Source organism: Oncorhynchus mykiss, chromosome 3 (genome assembly GCF_013265735.2).
Source record: "Oncorhynchus mykiss isolate Arlee chromosome 3, USDA_OmykA_1.1, whole genome shotgun sequence".
Taxonomy (NCBI): domain Eukaryota; kingdom Metazoa; phylum Chordata; class Actinopteri; order Salmoniformes; family Salmonidae; genus Oncorhynchus; species Oncorhynchus mykiss.
In genome coordinates, this window is record NC_048567.1 from 23,832,277 (window position 1) to 23,853,054 (window position 20,778).

Sequence of the window (20,778 nt, forward strand, 5' to 3'; positions counted from 1 at the left end):
TCACGCTGCATGGCAACACACAGGATGTAGGTCTACATACACTGTGACTGAGGAAATGGAAATAAACACGCATTGCAATTTACAGTCACTACAGTTTGGAGGTAGAAGTATTCATTCAATTCAAATTGTTCTTTAAAAGTTATTTTTATTTGATGACAAAATATACTTTGATTTAAATAAGTATGTAGCCTTGCACGAGCCTTGGCATGCATCTCCTGTTTCTGTAGCGTGAGGCAGCTTGATGTACAAGTACACCCCCTGGATGCTAGCTACGGTGATAATGTAGATAATCACATTGGACTTATATATGATTTGTAAAAACACTTCTAAAGAAGTACTGTCTATATAGACATGAAGTGATAGAAAGTGAAATGGTAAAAACAACACTAAAACAATGGAGGAAGTAAAAATGAATTACATTAAATTAATAAAAGGGCTCAGCTTTTCCAGTTAGACCCCTTTGATTGGCAGGAGTTACATGACAGGGTAGCAGCCGTACAAGGCGATGCCACACTGGTTGTCCTTGTTGCGTGACATCCGTATATATCCCTGGTCTCCCCACGATAAGCCCCAGCTAGACAGAAGGTGAGGAAGATTGAAACATATTTCCAATGAACATCAATACTTAATAAACCAGGAGTCTTCAAGCTTTTCTTGCCCAGGCACAAGGCAAACCGGCGACCCAGGGCCCCCCATCATATGTTAGTTACAAAATAAATCACCTGTTCTTGTCTTATCATCAGGTGAAACATAATGGAATAGATTTGGTAGATTGTTTTTCAGTATTTTGACCTCCCCACATTATAATTGTAAGAGGAAATGTAAACTCTAACATTGCCTATTAGCTAGAAAGGTAACTCTAAACACATTTAGAGAGACGTGTTTAGAGATTATGATTATGAGCAGCTATTTAGCTGGTTAAACAAAGGTTAGCCAGCATTGTATGTCCAAGTCAAGAAAGTTTACCAGCAGCTAGCTGACTAAACTCAACTCCATGGTAAAGGACGATTCTGAAAAACTCCACCAACGGAGTTGAGCAGAGACCAGGCTTTGTGAAATTCAGCTCCAATTACATTGATTTGCTCCAGGTCAATACTTTAAAAAAAGTAAATTATGAAACGCTTACCTTGTACCTATGTTCGGCCTCTGTAGTTGCGGGACTTCCTTTTTCAATGAATGTTAATCAAATACAACCACCGACTGTTTGCTCGTTTCTGTTTCTCGAAGATGGCAACTCAGCTTGAATGTGCATGTGCCAATTGAATCTCTGATGATGTTGGCCTAGATTGTGCAATTGGATTGGAAATGAGCATTTGGAGACCTAGGCCTAATTCATCTGAGATTCAACTGGCACATGCGCATTCACGCTAAGTTGCCATCTTCGAGAAAACAGTCAGTGGTTGTATGTGATTAACATTTACAGAATAAAATATGGATTTCATCAAACAAAGAAAGACACGCAACTACAGAGGACAAACATAGGTAAGCGTTACAATTTTGAAGTATTGACCTTGGGCAAATAGATGTAGTCAGAGTTTACAGATGTAGTCAGAGCTTAAATTCCCCATAGCTTGTTCTCTGCTCAACTCCGTTGGTGGTGTTAATCAGAAACCTCCACCATGGAGTTGAGTTTAGTCAGCTAACCATCAGCCAGCGGCACTTGCCGTACTGTTAGCCTATTCGCGGGAGCTTTTTCAAAGCCTATGTTCGATACTCCAGTGAGTGTAATTGGCTCCAATCAGTGTAATTTGCTCAATATTAGAAGTTAAGAGATAAAGTTGACATTATTACATTAAACAAAAATACAAGAGAAATGGTGGTCACACCAGATACAGACGGATTTCCATGCCCCTACTTTTTTTTTTAAAGGTATCTGTGACCAACAGATGCATATCGGCATTCCTAGTCATTTGAAATTCATAGATCAGGTCCTAAGGAATTGATTTAAATTGACTGATTTCCTTATATGAATTGTAACTCAGTAAAACCTTTAAAATTGTTGCATGTTTCGTTTTTATTTTTGTTCAGTGTAGAAATAAGATTTTCTCCTCTTTTCTACATTCGGTATGTTGTTTATTCTGTTGTTGCTAGAGAAATTCATAAAAACATTGATATTAAAATTATTATTTTGGCGGACCCCCTGCAGTACCCCTAAGGGGCCGCAAACCCCCGGTTGAATAACCCCACAATAAACAATCGCATTAACTCCCAAACGACCAAGGTTCATTTGTCTAAAGCCTAATTTGAGTTTTACGTTCTCTTTCCACTTCCCTTTTTACCCTTCACCATGGTCCTGTTTGTTGGAATGAAACAAAGGAGCAGATGGAGGTTTGAAAAGGGGAATAAAGTTGGATACTAAGTCCACTTGGAGGATCTTTTCATCTCAGCTCTGAACAGTAGCCCTGTTTGACTAAATATCTAGATACAGAACAACAGAAGAGCAGATGGAGCTTTGAAGATGGAAACTCTGAGTGAAGTTCTAAATCCCCTTACCTGTTCTTCACCAGCCAGTAATCCTGCCCGCCCAGGGTACCGTACCCCACAGCAAGGACAGCATGGTTTATCTTCTTTGTGCAAGTTGGATCATTGTAAACTCCTACAATGATACATGGGTTGGACAATGACAAGTCAATCCTCAATATATATGCATTTCTCCACAAGTCAAAGCCCAGCAGTTGACCATAAAGTGGACAATTACTCAATAAAAGCCACATTGTTTCAGATTTAGATATACATGACCAATGACAAGACCATACTATCCTTAAAATGTAAAAATAAAAATAAAAATGACCCAAGAAGTTGAAATGAAGTTTTTCCGTACCACTGCGGTAGAAGGTAAAATGAGGTCGGGTGGCATCAATGGCAACAGAGATGGGTCCGATGGTGGCCAGGGCTTCTTTCAGTGCCCCCTCATCCCCCTCAGGTAGAAAGCTGTACTTGGAACAGTTTGCAGCACGCTGAGCAGGGTTGTAGCTGCACTGTTGTTGCTAACAGGGGATACAAGACAACAAAAGGGTCAGATAGTGCTGCACAAGGCTAATGTGGCATGGGAAATAAGCTACAACCAGCTAGTTACTGCAGCTACTTACCAAGGGCAGCTGACCCCAGCTACACACTATTAATGCTGTTAATACTAGTTTATACTCACCACTCCCTTGTAGGGGTAGGATTGGTCAGAGTCAATGCCCTGGTTGTCGATGACATACTGGAAGGCCTGGCTCATGAAGCCACCATTGCAGCCCTTGTTGCCGTATTTGGAGGAGCAGTCCACCAGGTTCTGGGAGCTGATGTCTATCAGTTTACCTGTGGTCTTCATCAGCTGGCCCTCCAGGGCTCCAACAGAGCTGAATGCCCAGCAGGAGCCACAGGAGCCCTATGGACGAGACAGAAGCAATCCCCATCTAATACCTGGATAAAGTTCATTTGAGAGTCCTATTAGTAATACCTTATTTTACAGTACTGTTTCATTATTATTGAATCTACAAGAAATGATGTGGTAGCAATGTTTTCTGAAACGTGCAATATAATCAAAAGGAAAAGGTGCAATATAATTCACAACTTGGTGTCAAATAGTGCCTTGTGGTGCTTGATTCAGTTCTCACAGTACCCCAAAATAAATTATTTTACTATGTAATACAGAAACATTTTACTGGAACAATAAAGTGTAACTGAAATGTTCATGTTATGCTGTGCTGTGCTTGTGCTTGTCATTCAGTGGTTTTAAACTTGCACACCCTAGCACTTAGGCCAACGACTACCTCACAAAAAAAGGAACTGATTCAACAACTGAGAACAAGGAAGAGGCCTACAGTAGACTAACAGAGGAAGTAAGACCTGAAAAGAGACAGCGCTGTGTTGAACATCCTGATATCAGTTATTATCCTGTAGCAACAACTTTCATTAATCCCAAGGATATTTGCCAGTAGTTAAAAAGATAATACATATAATTTATGATATACATACAACAGTACACATGTACACAAATGTTATTTTATATATTTATTAGGATCCCCTTTAGCCGACGCCAATGACGACAGCTAGTCTTACTGCTGTCCAACACAGATGAAAGACTTTACAATTTGCCAGTCAAAAGTTTGGACACAGGTCCTCATTCCAGGGTTTTTCTTTATTTTTACTATTTTCCATATTGTAGAATAATAGTGAAGACATCAAAACTATGAAATAACACATATGGAATCATATAGTAACCCAAAAAGTGTTAAACAAATCTAAATATATTTGATATTTGAGATTCTTCAAAGTAGCCACCCTTCGCCTTGATGACAGCTTTACACACTCTTGGCAATCTCTCAACCAGCTTCATGAGGTTGTTACCTGGAATGCATTTCAATTAACAGGTGGCATTTATTTCCTTCTTAATGCGTTTGAGCCAATCAGTTGTGTTGTGACAAGGTACCATAGTAGTGATATACAGAAGATAGCCATATTCGGTAAAATACCAAGTCCATATTATGGCAAGAACAGCTCAAATAAGCAAGGAGAAACGACAGCCCATCATTACTTTAAAACATGAAGGTCAGTCAATACGGAAAATGTCAAGAACATTTAAAGTTTCTTCAAGTGCAGTCGCAAAAACCATCAAGCGCTGTGATGAAACTGGCTCTCATGAGGACCGCCACAGGAAAGGAAGACCCAGAGATACCCTCAGAAATTGCAGCCCAAATAAATGCTTCACAGAGTTCAAGTAAGAGACACATCTCAACAGACTGTGTAAATCAGGCCTTAATAATCAAATTTCTGCAATGAAACCACTACTAAAGGACACCAACAAGAAGAAGAGACTTGCTTGGGCCAAGAAACACGAGTAATGGACATTAGACCAGTGGAAATCTGTCCTTTGGTCTGATGAGTCCAAATTCAATATGTTTGGTTCCAACCGCCATGTCTTTGTGAGACGTAGAGCATGTGCATGATCTCTGCATGCGTGGTTCCCACCGTGAAGAAGGTAGGTGTGATGTTGTGGGAGTGCTTTGCTGGTTACACTGTCAATGATCTATTTGTAATTCAAAGCACACTTAACCAGCATGGCTACCACAGTATTCTGCAGCGATACGCCATCCCATCTGGTTTGCGCTTAGTCTGACTATCATTTGTTTAGGATAATGACCCAACACACCTCCAGGCTGTGTAAGGGCTATTTGACCAAGAAGGAGAGTGATGGAGTGCTGCATCAGATGACCTGGCCTCCACAATCACCCAACCTAAACCCAATTGAGATGGTTTGGGATGAGTTGGACCGCAGTGAAGGAAAAGCAGCCAACAAGTGCTCAGCATATGTGGGAACTCCTTAAAGACTGTTGGAAAGTCATTCCAGGTAAAGCTGGTTGAGAGAATGCCAAGAGTGTGGAAAGCTGTCATCAAGGCAAAGGGTGGCTACCTTGAAGAATCTAAAAAGTAACACTTTTCTGGTTACTACATGATTAGATATGTGTTATTTCATAGTTTTGATGTCTTCAATACTATTTTACAAATGAGAAAATAGTAAAAATAAAGAAAACCTTGAATGAGTAGGTGTGTCCAAACTTTTGACTGGTACTGTATATTTAAAAACATTACCATGCAGTGTGTGTGTGTGTGTGTGTGTGTCTGCATCTATCAGTTACACATACATGTCAGTACATAAAGGAGCAGCATACAAACCGCACTGACTGCATCTGTTTACACAAACCGCAGCTGTTCGTCATTACCTGCATTTTGACTTTAGTGACGTAGCCCTTCTTTCTCCAGTCAAAGGTATCAGGTATGGGGGCACCGGAGGATCCTACAAATGCAGAGGGCTCCCTCTTGAGGTCAGCAGGAACACGCAATGAGGCATAAGACTGGGCAATCTCTTCTTGGGTCTGAAAATGTTTGACAAGAGGCAACACGTTGACCAGACTGAGCATTTAATTTAAAGAGCACTTACTGTAATCAGCATAATAAATCCATCCCATGAACCCAATGCTACATCAACTGGAGGAAGATACACATTGAATCAGGATCACAAATACATTTAAAGGCACATACTGTAGTGCAATGGAATGATACTTTTACTTGTGTATTTACAGAAAACAAATCAGATGCGTACTCATGAAAGGGTACATCCACTTGTTATACATACTAGAGGCATAATGAAGTATATTTGCAGTCATGCTCATTAATCACTAAGATTAGGAATGAATGCACACACTGTCTTGTCTTCAGGAAACCAGTTTAGCAACATTTCAACACCTATTGGCCAAGAAAATCGAACGCCGGAAAAAAATGACAAAGGAACTCAACAAAATTAATAGTCATGTAGGTCAAAATCTAAATGTCTGACTCTTCCTTCATGTATACCAGGCCTGACTGCAATACCTACTGAAAGCATACCATATTCTGCATGCCAATACCTACTGAAAGCATACCATATTCTGCATGCCGATACCTACTGAAAGCATACCATATTCTGCATGCCTTTTTTGGTATCATATTCCATACACACACTATCAAACTTTTATGGAATCAGGCCAAGGTAGGTACTAAGTTTACCTACAATTTCAGATATCAGAGTTCCAAAATGGCCCTTGGCATTGTCAGTGACCTGAGGCCCTCACCATGTCCCCCATGTGATTCATGCCCAGGTCATAGGTGTGCATGTCCATGGACGCCTCCAGGTTGTGGAGGCTGATCAGCTGAAGATTCCTCTCCCAGACCTCCCTTCGGCCCAGCTCCTCAACCTACACAGTATCCACACACACAGGGGTAGAAAAATCTCAGTCAATGACTTGTAAAACAGTACACTTTCAAATATGTAAACCACACAGGTTGAATCACAATGCATTCAGTGTTAGCTAGTTAGATGTAAGAAATGGTGTGGCAGGTAGCCTAGTGGTTAGCACGTTGGACTAGTAACCCGAAAGGTTGTAAGATTGAATCCCCGAGCTGACAAGGTAAAAATCTGTCATTCTACCCCTGAACAAGGCAGTTAACCCACTGTTCCTGGGCTGTCATTGAAAATAAGAATTTGCTCTTAACTGACTTGACAAGTTAAATAAAGGTTAAAACACTTTTTTTTTAAAATGTATGTGATAAAGGTGGTGGTGGTACTTTCAACCTATACAGCAAATATAATCTGTCTAAATGCCACTATAGTAGCAGCTTTGCCTTATCCTAGCCAAAACATATTGTAGTGATGCTGGTTCATCTCACCTCAGTCTGGTAGTTCTTGCCATGTGTCTTCTTCCACATCTGCCAGTGCTGTTCCAGCATTGGGTCAAACAGGGCAAATGCTGTGCCACATAGTGCAGCGAGCAGCAGGCTCCACAACATCATGCCTGCACAGAAAATAGACAAGTATTATTCAACCAGGAGGCAATTCTATTGTACTGTTTCATTGTGTATCCAAATAAGGAAGTTCTAGTGTGTGACTCAATTAAGTTTAAGTTGCGCAAATACGTTTACTGCGACAGGAACTACTGTAGCCTATACACAATGAGTCAGTTTGTCACAAGACCAACCATGAACGGGTATTGAAACTGTTGCGCAAACAAACTGTTGACCAAGAGTCTTTAACACTGATAAAATAAATAATTACATCACTCAGATTCTACAAAAACGTTGTATATAGAAAAATGTTTATGGCCTATTCAATAGGAAGCTTCAGTGTTCAAGATTACGCTATCGGACGTACCGGTGTTGTTAACCCATCTCTACTGCGAAAAAGAAAGCCCCCAAACGGGTAAAATTATATAATTTCATAGAGATTAAGCAATTTGTGTCGTTGTGTAGGCTTATTTTTTAGTTAAATAAGTATCTCAGTAGGTTTGCCACTAGGTTAGCAGTAGAAATATCTTAGTTTATGAAAATGTACAATTCATTAATGTTGATGTTGTACAAAAGTTACAAAACAGGTTGTAATGAAAAGAGGAATTCGACAATTTCACAGAAGGAAGAAAACATAAATATATGAATGGTTATAAGCAAATAATGTTGCACTGACATATTAAAAACGAAAGTAAAACGAATGCTGTATGAAAATGTTTTTAAATAAGGTCAAGTTAAAACCAAATTCCTAATTAAACGAGTCTAGCTAACTACATTATGAACTGGAAATAGCCTATCTGCCTCCACTGAAAACGGAGAAAGGTTTTACCTTGTAAAACTCGGAGTGCACCTGATGCCTTCAGAGGAGAGCAAGGCGCGTCAATTGATTTCAGTGGGATCTGTTTTCCTGCTTTATATTTATTTGTGAAGGTCATGTGGTAGAACTTCCTCATTGACCATTTATATTGTGTCATCTATAAATGTCTATGTTCACCATGCTAAAATACTATTTCTCATTGCATTTAAAAACAATGCTATAGACCCCTTAATTAGAATGTATATGACTTCTTGAAGGATAGGGGGGAAATATAAAAATATATAGTCAGATATCATACTGACTAGTAGCCAGCCCACTGTTCTTAAATATATAAACAATTAGGGTTAAGTGACTTGCTTGAGGGCACATCTACAGATGTTTCACCTAGTTGGCTTAGGGATTCAAACCAGCAACCTTTTGGTTACTGGCCCATTGCTCTTAACAGTAGGCTACCTGCCAATCTCTTTTTTAAACATTGCAATCAGTGTATTTATAAACATTACATTTAATCAACGCTACATTAACTATTCAGGAGAATTCATCTGATTTTAAGACTAGATCACAGGAAGTCTGTTGTTTGAGGGGGTGAGTCTGAGGCAGGAAGAGGCGTTACTGGTATGAAACTGTTATGTGACATTTTCACCTGTTTATTCTGTCATTGTCTCTCTATCTCAGGACCTCAAGAAGGCTTCTAATCTATACTGTATTCATCATCATCAGATTTAACAGTCAACACAAATACATGTATAATTCTTACATATTGTTGTGTATGTATACATACAGCACTGCAATAGGGTATACTGAGTGGTAGTTGATTTGAGATACTTAATATAGCTGAAGAACCTCAGAAACCTTAATCTTCCTTTTTTAGTTTGTCTTTCTTTCTTTCACTTCTCTTCCCTTCAATGGGGAAATGTACAGGCACACACACACACACTCACATTTCAAATGAATCAACTTTTATTCCATTTAATAGAAAACAATGTTACAATTCAATCAACAGAATTTGGTGTAAAAGTGCTGAACAATAAAATAAAAGTCAACATCATCAAAAAACCCACCAGGAGCAATCTTGATCAACAAGCCCTTTTTGCATTGACAGGAAAGTGAGACAAAACTCCCATTGCACAGCAATGTTACCTGACCTGACACACTGAATACAACCTATGTAAAGTGCTGTGCACTACGCACATCCTTCATCACAATCATAGTTGTTCCACTGTAGATCAGACTACAATTGAAGTCTGGCAGTTTGAAGATATAACAGTAAGACTTGATGTAGGGCGTTTAAAAGTGCTTGCAAAAGAACTCTGGGATACTCAAACCTCCAGACTATATGAATGTGCTATTCCAGAAACATAGTGTTATTTTCTGTATTGGGTGTAGTCATTGATTGGTGGTTTAGCTTCCCTGCTTCCATGGTGCCCTCTGCCGCTTGGTGTTCACATGATGGGGTAACTGGCCAGGTTGGCAATGCCACACGCATTCCCGCGGTTACGTGCCATCATGATGTAGCCCTGTTTGCCCCAGCTCTCGCTCCAGCTGTTAGAGAGGGGGGAGAGCAAGAGAGAGAGGATAAAGATAATTAATGGTGATTTAGAAAAAATACATTTAAAGTCAACAGTGTGAAACGTGTTACCTGATGCCATTGAATAAGCCCAGTGCATTGTGACCCACCTGTTCTTGACGATCCAGAATTTCTCGCCCTTGGCAGTTTGTCCATAGCCCACTGCAAGCACGGCGTGGTTGATGTCATCCTTGTTGCAGTTGGGGTCGTAGTACACACCTGAGTAAATGACAGTGTAAAGGAATGAGCTTCAATAAGCTTTAAGATAAGCGCTTTAGGAGTCTACTGGCATGTGTCGTGTGTTAAACCACTACAAGTGGTTGATTCTTCTATCCATGGTTCTTGGAGGCAGAATGTCACTCACCTCGCTGGTAGAATTGGAAGGTGGAGAGGGTGGCATCGATGCCCACAGCCACAGGCCCCACTTTGGCTACAGCCTTGGTCAGTGCCTGCTCGTCTCCCTCAGGGATCTCCTTGAACCCGCGACACTGAGCACCCATGCCAGACGCGTTGTAGACACACTGCTCATCCTGTAGACAGAGTGGTACACATGGATTGGTTTATTTATGATTCAGATTCTGAATAGTCACATGTATAGGGTTGCAGGTGTGGTTGCAAGGTAAAGTGAAAATCTTAGGCTGTGAGCTCCAACATGCAGGACTAGTGAAATAAAATAATGAAAATGGTAATAAAAACATTAGAAATAGCACTATATACATAATAACAACCGTGGCAGTGATGGAGAAATAAATGTCCATTGGGGTGGAGGCAGAGTAAAGACTGTTGGGGGTGGGGTTGTGTGGGGGGGGGGGGGGGGGGGGTAGAATGACCACAGCGGGAGCAGCATTATGATCATTGGGGGAAATGAAAACCCAAAAGTTATAATATACATATTAACAACTGCAACAGTGATGAATGTCGTTGGGGTGGGGGCAGAGTTAAATCCGTTAGGGGGGGGGAGCAGCAGGAGGGTGTGGGGGGATGTCCATGGGGGGAGTAGCAGGTAAGGTAAGTGAGAGTTGAGGGTGTGGGGGGATGTCCATGGGGGGAGTAACAGGGGTGAGGGAGCAGGTAGCTGACCAGTAGTGGTGGCTATTCAGCAGCCTGATGCTATTGGCCAGTCTTTCAGTTTTTGCCATGATGCTTCTGTACTGTCTGCGTCTGAGTGATTGAAGCGGGGAGAACAGGGCATGGCTTTGATGGCTGGGGTCCCTGATGATCTTCTTGGCCTTCCTGAGACACCTGGTGTTGTAGGTGTCCTGTAGGGCAGGCAGTGAGCACCCAGTGGTGCGTTTGGCTGCATGTATCACCCTCTGAAGAGCCTTGTGGTCCGGGGTGGTGGAGTTGCCATACCAGGCTGTGATGCAGCCCGACAGTATGCTCTCGATGGTGCTTCTGTAGAACACTGTGAACTTCTTCGGTATCCTGAGGTTGAAGAGTCGCTGCCTTCTTCACTACGGTGTTCGTGTGGTTAGACCATTTCAGGTTCTCTGAGATGACCGTCTCCACGGCAGACCGTCGCCATGGCGGCCCTGTAATGAGGATGGTGGCTTGTCCAGCCTGGTTTATCTTGAAGTCCACAATCAGCTCCTTTGTTTTGCCAACGTTGAGAGAGAGGTTGTTTAAATGGCACCACGCCGTAAGAATACCTACATCCTCCCTGTAGGCTGTCTCGTCGTTGTTGGTGATCAGGCCTACTGACTTTCCACTATAGCTGGTCTTGGTGCTATGTTACTACTGTACATTGCTAGCAAATGACAAATGACTTTCATAGCACCTTGGTAGTGGTGTGTTCTATATATCATAGGAAAATGTGGACAACTACAGAAGTGGTAAAGAAAGAATTGCCTGAGTGTTATGTTTTTTACATGCAAGCAAATTACAAAACAATATGGAAGTGAGTATTTGTGTTGTTTGTAGTTAGGCCATTGGAGAATACATAAGACCATGGACGTCACCACTTCCCGGAATTGACCCAAAAAATACATTTTAGCACTTTATGGTTAACCGCATGTGATTATTAGCTTGTTTTGGTTAAAGAGCATGTGATGTGACAGCTCAATCAGAAACTGCAAACGTCATCCAGCATATTCCAACTCACCTGACGTGTTGTAAGAAAACGTTGACTGAAAATGTAATTTCAACAAACTAAAACAGCTGTTTGGCAAACCACTAAAATGACAGTCACATTCTTTTTCAATGTCAGCCAAACCATGCCCCTACCTGGCCAAGGTAAGGGTAAGCCTCCTCTGTGTCGATGCCTCCGTTTTCCTCAACGTATTCGAAGGCGTTGGTCATGTAGCCTCCACCACAGCCATTGTTCTCAGTAACACAGTCCACCAGGTTCTGGGGGCTGAGGTCTATCAGTTTGCCTGTGGTCTTTGCCAGCTGGCCCTCCAGGGCCCCAGCAGAGCTGAAGGCCCAGCAGGAGCCACAGGAGAGCTGAGAAAGAGAGGACATAAAACATTTACAGAGCTGCCTTCTCCAATTTGTCCATAAGGTGGTACACTTTGACAGAGAGTCAAAGGCCCTGATTGAAAAAAAGCTTTCAGAGGGTTTGAGCAAATGTTTTTTTCGTCTTGCCTCAGAACTTCTGTAGTTATCTTATTCACCACTAGAGGGTAGACATACTGCACTTACGCCTCACTATCAATCACATCCCCCCTGAACCTGACAGCTCTTTGGTGATACCACAGACTATTAGTGCTCATGTAAAGTGACCTAATGTTCATTAGATGAATGGTATAAATCTAGGGCTAATCTCCTAGTGTTCCCTGGTAGCAAAGATGTACTCCACATTTCAGCCTGGGTACTTAATGTACCACTTAACTAAATTCCATGTTTACATAAATAATAAATAATGCCTTAGTGTCCAATTAGATCATAATGAGTAATTACCTTTCATAATCAAACATTCTTTACTTGTCTAAGTCAATTAGACAAACCATGGGTTTTTATTGTCCTAGACAGGTTACGTGACTGTACTGTAACTGTGATCATTTTCTACCTCACTGAAAGCAAAGAGGAATATGAAATCTGTTCTTTATAACCCTGTGTTTCCCCTAAAAATGTTCAGATGGCACCCTGCCTAGATTGTTGCTCTCTACCTAAAACCATTATTTTGGCCTCAATTAAGCTTGATTGAACATTTTGGTGCAACAAATCTAGGAAATAAGAAATACATCTAGGGGAAACACTGGACTTGAGTGACAGCTCTTTGTTGTTCGCTTCCTCTAACCTGGTTCTTGACTGGGGTCACCATGCCCTTCTTGCGGTAGTCGATGGACCTGGGGAGGTTCACCACATTGTTGCCAGGGATCCAGGTGTTGCTACGGTCCCTGTTCATGGGCACCTGAAGGCCAGTCAGCTTTGCAACTATCTCCTCTGACGTCTGGGGAGAGGAGAGGGATGAGGGAATTATGCATGCATAGCAATAGACTATGAACCTTTTACCCACTATAAGTAGAGATAAGTGTTTCCATGTTTATAGTCCAGCAGTTATCACATAGATCAATGGCTTATTAATCCCATTGGAGATCATGAAATACATATATGTTTTTAAACAGACACATTTTACATAATTCTAAACCCACCATGCCCTGACACGAGTACGAGTGCAGAAACATGTTAGGTTACTGCTAGTCTCTGTAAAACTGGAAGTACTATACATCCTTATTTTATTTACAGCGTATCTCAACATAGAAGTGAAACTGACATTCAGATGAACAGATCTCTGGGTCCTCCGATGGATAATAAATGGACAAAGCATTAATGAGTGGCATAGAAGCCAAGCAGTAAAAGCCAAGCAGCTATATATCAGGTTGCTTTTCCCTACCATTTTAATCTACAGCCCGTTCAAGTTCAAGTCTCCCGCTAACACAGTCATCACTCATGACCAGACCTGACATGCATGTCACAGCTAGGGGTAGATTTAATGGTCACTAACCTAACACCCTCCCTTTTAATCAGTAGGCCATTGCACGAGTAAAAACACAGATGACTGTGCTCTATCTGCATCAGATAAAAGTCACTACTCTGTCCTGTGCTTGATTTTGTTTGTGAAATAAAACTATAAATAAAACCTTTGGGACATTCTCCTATTTGAAACACATACCCAAAATGATAAGTCGTGGACAGTAGGGAGACACTGATTAGAAAGTATAACCGAGGACAGCAAACACAAAATAGTTTCCCTCTGACATATCATTCCAGACGTATGTTTCCACATGGAGTTACTTAGACCCTTTTTAGACCCTCCCTTTTTGGTGTGCTTTTTCTCCATGTATGCACACAACAACAAAAATCACCCATAGAGGATGTGGCTCACTAACTCACCATGTCTCCCAGGTGGTTCATGCCCAGCTCGTACGAGTGAATGCCCAGAGCGGCCTCCTCATTGTGGGCTTCGATCAGACGCATGTTCTTCTCCCAGATGGTTCTACGGATCGCCTCCTCCCCCTACCATGAAAACATCAACAAAACACAACTGTCAATCATACAGCTGGCCATTCGTGTGTTCTTTGGTCCCTATGCTCACAGTCTCCACAGTGCAACTGAACTGGTTCATATAGACACAAAATGGTGGAGGTGAAAGGTAGTTAGGAAAATATTTATTGTCAACTCTTTACAGAGCCTTCGATCAGTCATTACAGTGTGTGAGGAATGATGCTTCAAAGCTGGATGTAGTAGGGGAAAAAGTGCTGTTCTGTGTTTTCGGCTGACTGCTGAGGAATGTGCTGACTGCAAATTGTGGGACACACACATCCCGAAGCAGTGAGGCCCAAACATAGTCTTATAAAATCAAGTTATCTTGTAGCACTGAAATACTTGAGTTTCTAACAGCTTGGCTGATAACTCTTTACTGTAAAAACAAGGAAGTTGAAATTCTGAACGGAGGATTGGTTCTCATGTTTCCTGCTTTTCTTGCTTGCAAGGTATCATAACAAAACATTTCAAGGGAGAACAACACATACAGAAGTTTTCCACAATAGTTTGTAAACTATTGACTTAAAGATCACATTGTTCTTATAAGTGACACACTATATAATAACTAATTTCATAATGATGAATGGCTTTGATATTCAAAAGCATTTTTCACCATCAAAGCAAATAAGAAACATCATGAATATTTGCTATCCAAGGTTGAGGTAATCGTTCTGTATTTGCTAACCTTAGGAGGAGGAACGGGTAGAACTTAAACAAAAAGCACTGCATAAATGTGAGTAGTTAGCCAGGCAGCCAGAAAGACAGACAGACACTCACCAGGCCGTTGTACTCTCTCAGGTGGGTGGTCTTCCAGGAGTCCCACTGTGCGTCCAGTGACATCTCATTCAGAGGATGGGCTAGGACTGAGCCCAAGAGCAACAGCACACAACCACACAGCAGCATTCTGGGAAAAGACATAAGGGCTGCTTTCGTCATTGATGTATAATACATATGACATTGATAAAGAAAATTAGATAATTGCATTATATTTCTACATTTACATATTGCGGCAGCACCTAATTGTCTAGACCAGGGGTTCTTAAACTTTTTCAGCCTGGGACCCAAATGAGAAATTCTGTGTTTTCCTGGGACCCAAGCTTAGGAAAATATGCAACTATACATAAATATTGGTACATTTCATTGAAATTATGCCTAAAACAAATGCAATATAGACAAAAACAAATATCAATGGAATTAAATATCAATATATATTCATGTTTATTTTCCTCCATTAAAAACACTCTTACATATCTGTCTAGGTTGGAACTGTTGCTGCTAAAATACAATAAGTAATTTGAATTCTAACTGGAATAAACTGATTGATCACATCACACAGATGAATAATAGAACACACACACACACACACAGGCTCAGTTTTTGATAGTGCAACCCTAAGTAACAGTACAGATGAAAAATAATCTGGCCTACTGTACATTTTACTGTAGAAATCGTACAATACATGTTTTTATTCTCAACTGGAATAAACCGATTGATCACATCACACAGATATAGACCGGAAAACACACACACACAGTCCTAATGAGAGCATGTCTTGACAGTGTAACACTGAGGTCATGCTCAGCCTTGAAACTGTTTCTGTACTTGTTTTTGAAGTATGTCACAGTTGAGAACCCTGACTGACATAGGTATGTGGTGCCAAACTGGACCAGAACATCTACTGCTTTCTCAGTCAGGCAGGAGACCGCTTCCTGTTGTAGATGAACAACGCATAACTGTGAGTGTGTTTGCCTCAAAAAGCATCTAGTTTCAATCAGTTTGTTCCAGTTAAGAATACAAATTATTATTGTATTTTAACAGCAACAGTTCCAACCTAGACTAGTTTTCAACAATCATTTCTACAGTAAGATGTACATTAGGCCTGATCATTTTTCATCTTCATCTGCACTGCTACTAGGGTTGCACTATCAGTAGCTAGCTTGCTTTGGCTAATGTTAGCTATTAGCTGTGTACAAGTCCAGGGGATTGTTTGAAAGAGAAACTCACATCTACTACTATGATATACCTGTTATAAAATGACAACAATGCCTTGCTAGCTGACTTACTTTTCCACTGTCGAATCACTGTTTCCTGAATCATTCTGTCCTGTTCTGAAAGAACTCCCTGGGTTTACCATCATGCTGTGGATGTTTGGTCAGGACGTGTCGTTTTATTAATTTGTTCGTTATGAGAGACTCATTACTAAGCGCTTCCACACACAAAACACATTGTGGGCGTTCCTCGTTATAAATTTGTATGAAAGAGAGAGAAACTCATCGCTGTATATGCGTTTCATGACAATTGAGCTCGGTCAGAACTTGTGGCTGGCATGACTCCATTTGATGATAGCGGTGAATGATGGCGAGTGGGAATGACAAATCAGTGGCTGACAGCGCATCATCTGCTGCTGAACGACAGCGCTGCATCGTGTGTGTCGCGAAGTGATCTTCAAGAAAACTGCAGAAAAAAATACCCAGTAATCCACGAAGCACACGCAGATGCACTTGGCCAAATCAATTCCAGTAATTAATGAAATAATTATAAATATACTCTGACACGTCGCGACCCACTATTAACAGGTCCGCGACCCACTTCGGGTCACGACCCATACTTTAAGAAAGGCTGGTCTAGGAAATCCCAAAGATGGACACTAATTACAGTACAAATACAGAAATGGATGTTGACTTTAATACTGACAACATAACATCCATAAGAGAGCTGAAGTACATTGAGTTTCAGTTCATATTTTTCTGGCTCCGCCTCATTATTAAGTGGTTAAGTAATTAAGTAACATAACAAAAGACAGTACCTCTATGTTTTATGGAAATTCCTCAGATCATTCATAGGGAACTTCATGTTACTGTATAAACCTTTGCCGCACAGTAATAATGCTAGCAATTTATGGTTTACTCAATGTCTAATATTCCAATTGTTTCATGGTGCTATAAATTATTGTAGGCTATAAAGGTTTCATAATTAACTTGAGAACAGTTTAATTTCTATGATAACTGTTTGGCTACACCATGACCAAAGTGCATTCTTTGTTGCAAACAGCATATATTAAGTACACTTATAATCACATCACAGCTCTATAAAAAACGAATCCTACTATTTGTCAAAACGCAGTGTTTATCAAAGTTATTTGGAATTAACTTAATTAAATTTGGTAAATTGTTTTATGGAAACATAAAATCCCAAGTGAAACTGAAAGTTCTAATGAACACAGTTCAACAAAATGACAGTGTAAAAAATCATGTAGGTATAAAGACAACATCAAAAGTTTGCCGATTTAAGAAATTAAAAAAAAATGTGAAGTTGGCAAATTCTACCTTGGTTGTAGACTTGGAGAGAAGGTGTCGGATGAATTCCTTTGACCAGTTGTTTCCCTGCGATGAAGTAGGTCGCCGTGTGAGTAGTTATATAGTCTGGAGTTTGAGGAAGTGCGACGGGAGTTTAGGAGGGGGAAAAGTTTCAGTAAAGGGGAATTACATCTGGAATCGCTCATCTAAAGGGGCCAGCCAGATGATGTCAGGTGTCAAATTACAGGAGCGTCTCTAACTTCAAAGTCAATATTTAACATTGCAATAGGCCTTTATTCATTGTGCACATTCATCTCAGTCGCATTTGTTTATAACAAGCGTATGACGATTATTTGAATTAAAAGATGTAGGCAAGCAGTATCCTCTTACTGTTTATTTAGAAGATTCAGAAAATAAAGAAAAGGAATGATTGTATATCAAACAACTAAATATTTGTATAATATTTCTTATTTCAGAATGAGCCTACGTTGTAAATTACTCAATGGAGTAATGCAAAATAATTCTAGGCATGCTGTAAATCAGAGGTAAAATTGAATGTGGTGAGTGGGGTGGTGTTGTCTGGTGGTGGTGGGGGTGGGGGGGGGGGGTATGCCATTTGGATAACTTTGGACCTTCACTTTGGATAGCTGAAACAAAGTAGAATTTTTCCATGTGACTCAAGTCAGGGTTACTTATAATACATACAAAAGTTTCACAGTGGCCTCTCTATATAGAATATTAAATACTGTCTGTGGCAAATCCCAACAATTCTATGCTATGGTCCCCCCTTCTGCATATAATCACGATTCCTCTGTTTTTGGAGTGGGTACTTCCCTGTGTTAGTCAACCCCCTATGGTCCTGAGCCAATGTGTCAGGACTGTGTATATATGAAGACTGTCTCATGATGTTTAGGTACATGGAGTCAGACATGACTCTACATGCTTAAATCACCCCTTAAAAAAGAATGCATCTCGTGACATACACTCAACAATGATAACAACCCACTAAGCTGCATGTTGATTACTCACACTTTTTTCATGTAAAATGGGGCCCTATTCAACCCAAACTATTCTTCCTGTGCTGAATTCATGTTTGAGTGGATTTTCTGTCACGACTTCCGCCGAAGTTGGTCCCTCTCCTTGTTCGGGCGGCGTTCAAAGTCACCGACCTTCTAGCCATCGCTGATCCACTTTTCATTTTCCATTGGTTTTGTCTTGTCTTCCATCACACCTGGTTCCAATTCCATCAATTACATGTTGTGTATTTAACCCTCTGTCCCCCCCCCCCCCCCCCCCCCCCCCCCCCCCCCCCCCTTGTCCATAATTGTTTCTTGTAGTGCTTGTGTATGGTATGCTGGTATTACCGGGTTTTGTTTGACCCATTTATTGTAGTGTTCTGTTGACGGTGGTTTATGGATATTAAACGACACCGTTGTAAATCAGTTTTCGCTCGCTCTCCTGCGTCTGACTTCTCTGCCGCCAGTACGCACCTCACTACATTTCCTAATGTTTTTGCATCTCAAGAACATGCTTCTTGGTCTTATCCACCAAATCTATTTACCATTTTTGATAAGACATTATCATTATTTCAACATAAAACACTAGATAACAGAATAAAGATGTTTAGTTCTCTCTGTTTCAAAAGTAGAAGTGTAATGTTTAAGGTCAAACCATGTGGAGTCTCGAGTATGAGAGTCATTCATGTGCAAGGGAGCTAGTCTGGCACTCATCAATGACCATTTGTAATCTGTCTGATCTCTGGCATAGACTGGGGCACCTGGAGCATATGCACATGGCCCTCCAGAGCTCACTGGCCAGCAGAATGAGACTTAAGCTCCTTTAAGACTCTTTCAGGTACTGTTTGATTGGGCCAGCCACTCTAGATAATGAGACCAAGACTGTCTCCATTGATCAACCAGCAGTTCCCCTCAGACCGAGAACATGTCATGGCGATGTGGGGATGTGTATGTGCTTGCATGTGTGTGTGTGTGTGTGTGTGTGTGTGTGTGTGCGCGTGCGCATGTTGGTGTGTTTGTGGAGTGGGTGGCGTTGGTCTTTTACTCAGTATTTTCTGATTTACCATGTTAATGTGACAGCGTCAATACTTGAATTAACTGGAATTCCAATGGAGTGTTCATTTTGAACGAAGACCTGCCCAGTTTATATCGAAATTGCTAAGCAAACAAATTAGATGTGAGAAATATAGCATTCTTTCTAACAAAGATATCTACATACAGTGGGGCAAAAAAGTATTTAGTCAGTCACCAACAGTGCAAGTTCTCCCACTTAAAAAGATGAGAGGACTGTAGTTATCATAGGTACACTTAAACTATGACAGACAAATGAGAGAAGAAAAATCCAGAAAATCACATTGTAGGATTTTAAATTAATTTATTTGCAAATTATGGTGGAAAATAAGTATTTGGTCAATGACAAAAGTTTCTCAATACTATGTTATATACCCCTTGTTGGCAATGACAGAGGTCAAATGTTTTCTGTAAGTCTTCACAAGGTTTTCACACACTGTTGCTGGTATTTTGGTCCATTCCTGCATGCAGATCTCCTCTAGAGCAGTGATGTTGTCAACACCCTTTCAACTCCCTCCAAAGATTTTCTATGGGGTTGAGATCTGGAGACTGGCTAGGCCACTCCAGGACCTTGAAATGCTTCTTACGAAGCCACTCCTTCGTTGCCCGGGCGATGTGTTTGGGATCATTGTCATGCTGAAAGACCCAGCCAAGTTTCATCTTCAATGCCCTTGCTGATGGAAGGAGGTTTTCACTCAAAATCTCACGATACATGGCCCCATTCATTCTTTCCTTTACACGGATCAGTCGTCCTGGTCCCTTTGCAGAAAAACAGCCCCAAAGCATGATGTTTCCACCCCCATGATTCACAGTAGGTATGGTGTTCTTTGGATGCAACTCAGCATTCTTTATCCTCCAAACACGACTAGTTGTGTTTTTACCAAAAAGTTATATTTTGGTTTCATCTGACCATATGACATTCTCCCAATCTTCTTCTGGATCATCCAAATGCTCTCTAGCAAACTTCAGACGGGCCTGGATATGTACTGGCTTAAGCAGGGGGACACGTCTGGCACTGCAGGATTTGAGTCCCTGGCAGCGTAGTGTGTTACTGATGGTAGGCTTTGTTACTTTGGTCCCAGCTCTCTGCAGGTCATTCACTAGGTCCCCCTGTGTGGTTCTGGGATTTTTGCTCACTGTTCTTGTGATCATTTTGACCCCTCGGGGTGAGATCTTGCATGGAGCCCCAGATCGAGGGAGATTATCAGTGGTCTTGTATGT

At 41.0% G+C, this 20,778-nt stretch overlaps 2 protein-coding genes across 3 annotated transcripts; both read right to left on the reverse strand.

The window, feature by feature from the left end:
* Positions 1–125: 125 nt before the first annotated feature.
* On the reverse strand, positions 126–8,236 carry LOC100136261 (cathepsin S). Its single transcript, XM_021593956.2, has 8 exons — positions 8,135–8,236; positions 7,192–7,316; positions 6,597–6,719; positions 5,709–5,861; positions 3,149–3,373; positions 2,822–2,987; positions 2,494–2,596; positions 126–574 (listed from the first exon to the last, which is right to left on the reverse strand). Exons 2-8 carry the CDS (start codon positions 7,312–7,314, stop codon positions 475–477), a joined length of 993 nt encoding a protein of 330 aa, XP_021449631.2. The 5' UTR covers positions 7,315–7,316; positions 8,135–8,236; the 3' UTR covers positions 126–474.
* An 828-nt stretch (positions 8,237–9,064) lies between these two features.
* Positions 9,065–17,648, reverse strand: LOC110514697 (cathepsin K). 2 transcript variants are annotated; one of them, XM_021593963.2, is made up of 8 exons: positions 17,501–17,648; positions 14,952–15,078; positions 14,025–14,147; positions 12,928–13,080; positions 11,913–12,131; positions 10,054–10,219; positions 9,800–9,908; positions 9,065–9,664 (listed from the first exon to the last, which is right to left on the reverse strand). In XM_021593963.2, exons 2-8 carry the CDS (start codon positions 15,075–15,077, stop codon positions 9,565–9,567), a joined length of 996 nt encoding a protein of 331 aa, XP_021449638.1. In that variant the 5' UTR covers position 15,078; positions 17,501–17,648; the 3' UTR covers positions 9,065–9,564. The 2 variants fall into 2 exon arrangements, with proteins under 2 accessions (XP_021449638.1, XP_036828496.1); XM_036972601.1 differs by lacking the exon at positions 17,501–17,648 and adding an exon at positions 16,238–16,524.
* Between the last annotated feature and the right edge of the window lie 3,130 nt (positions 17,649–20,778).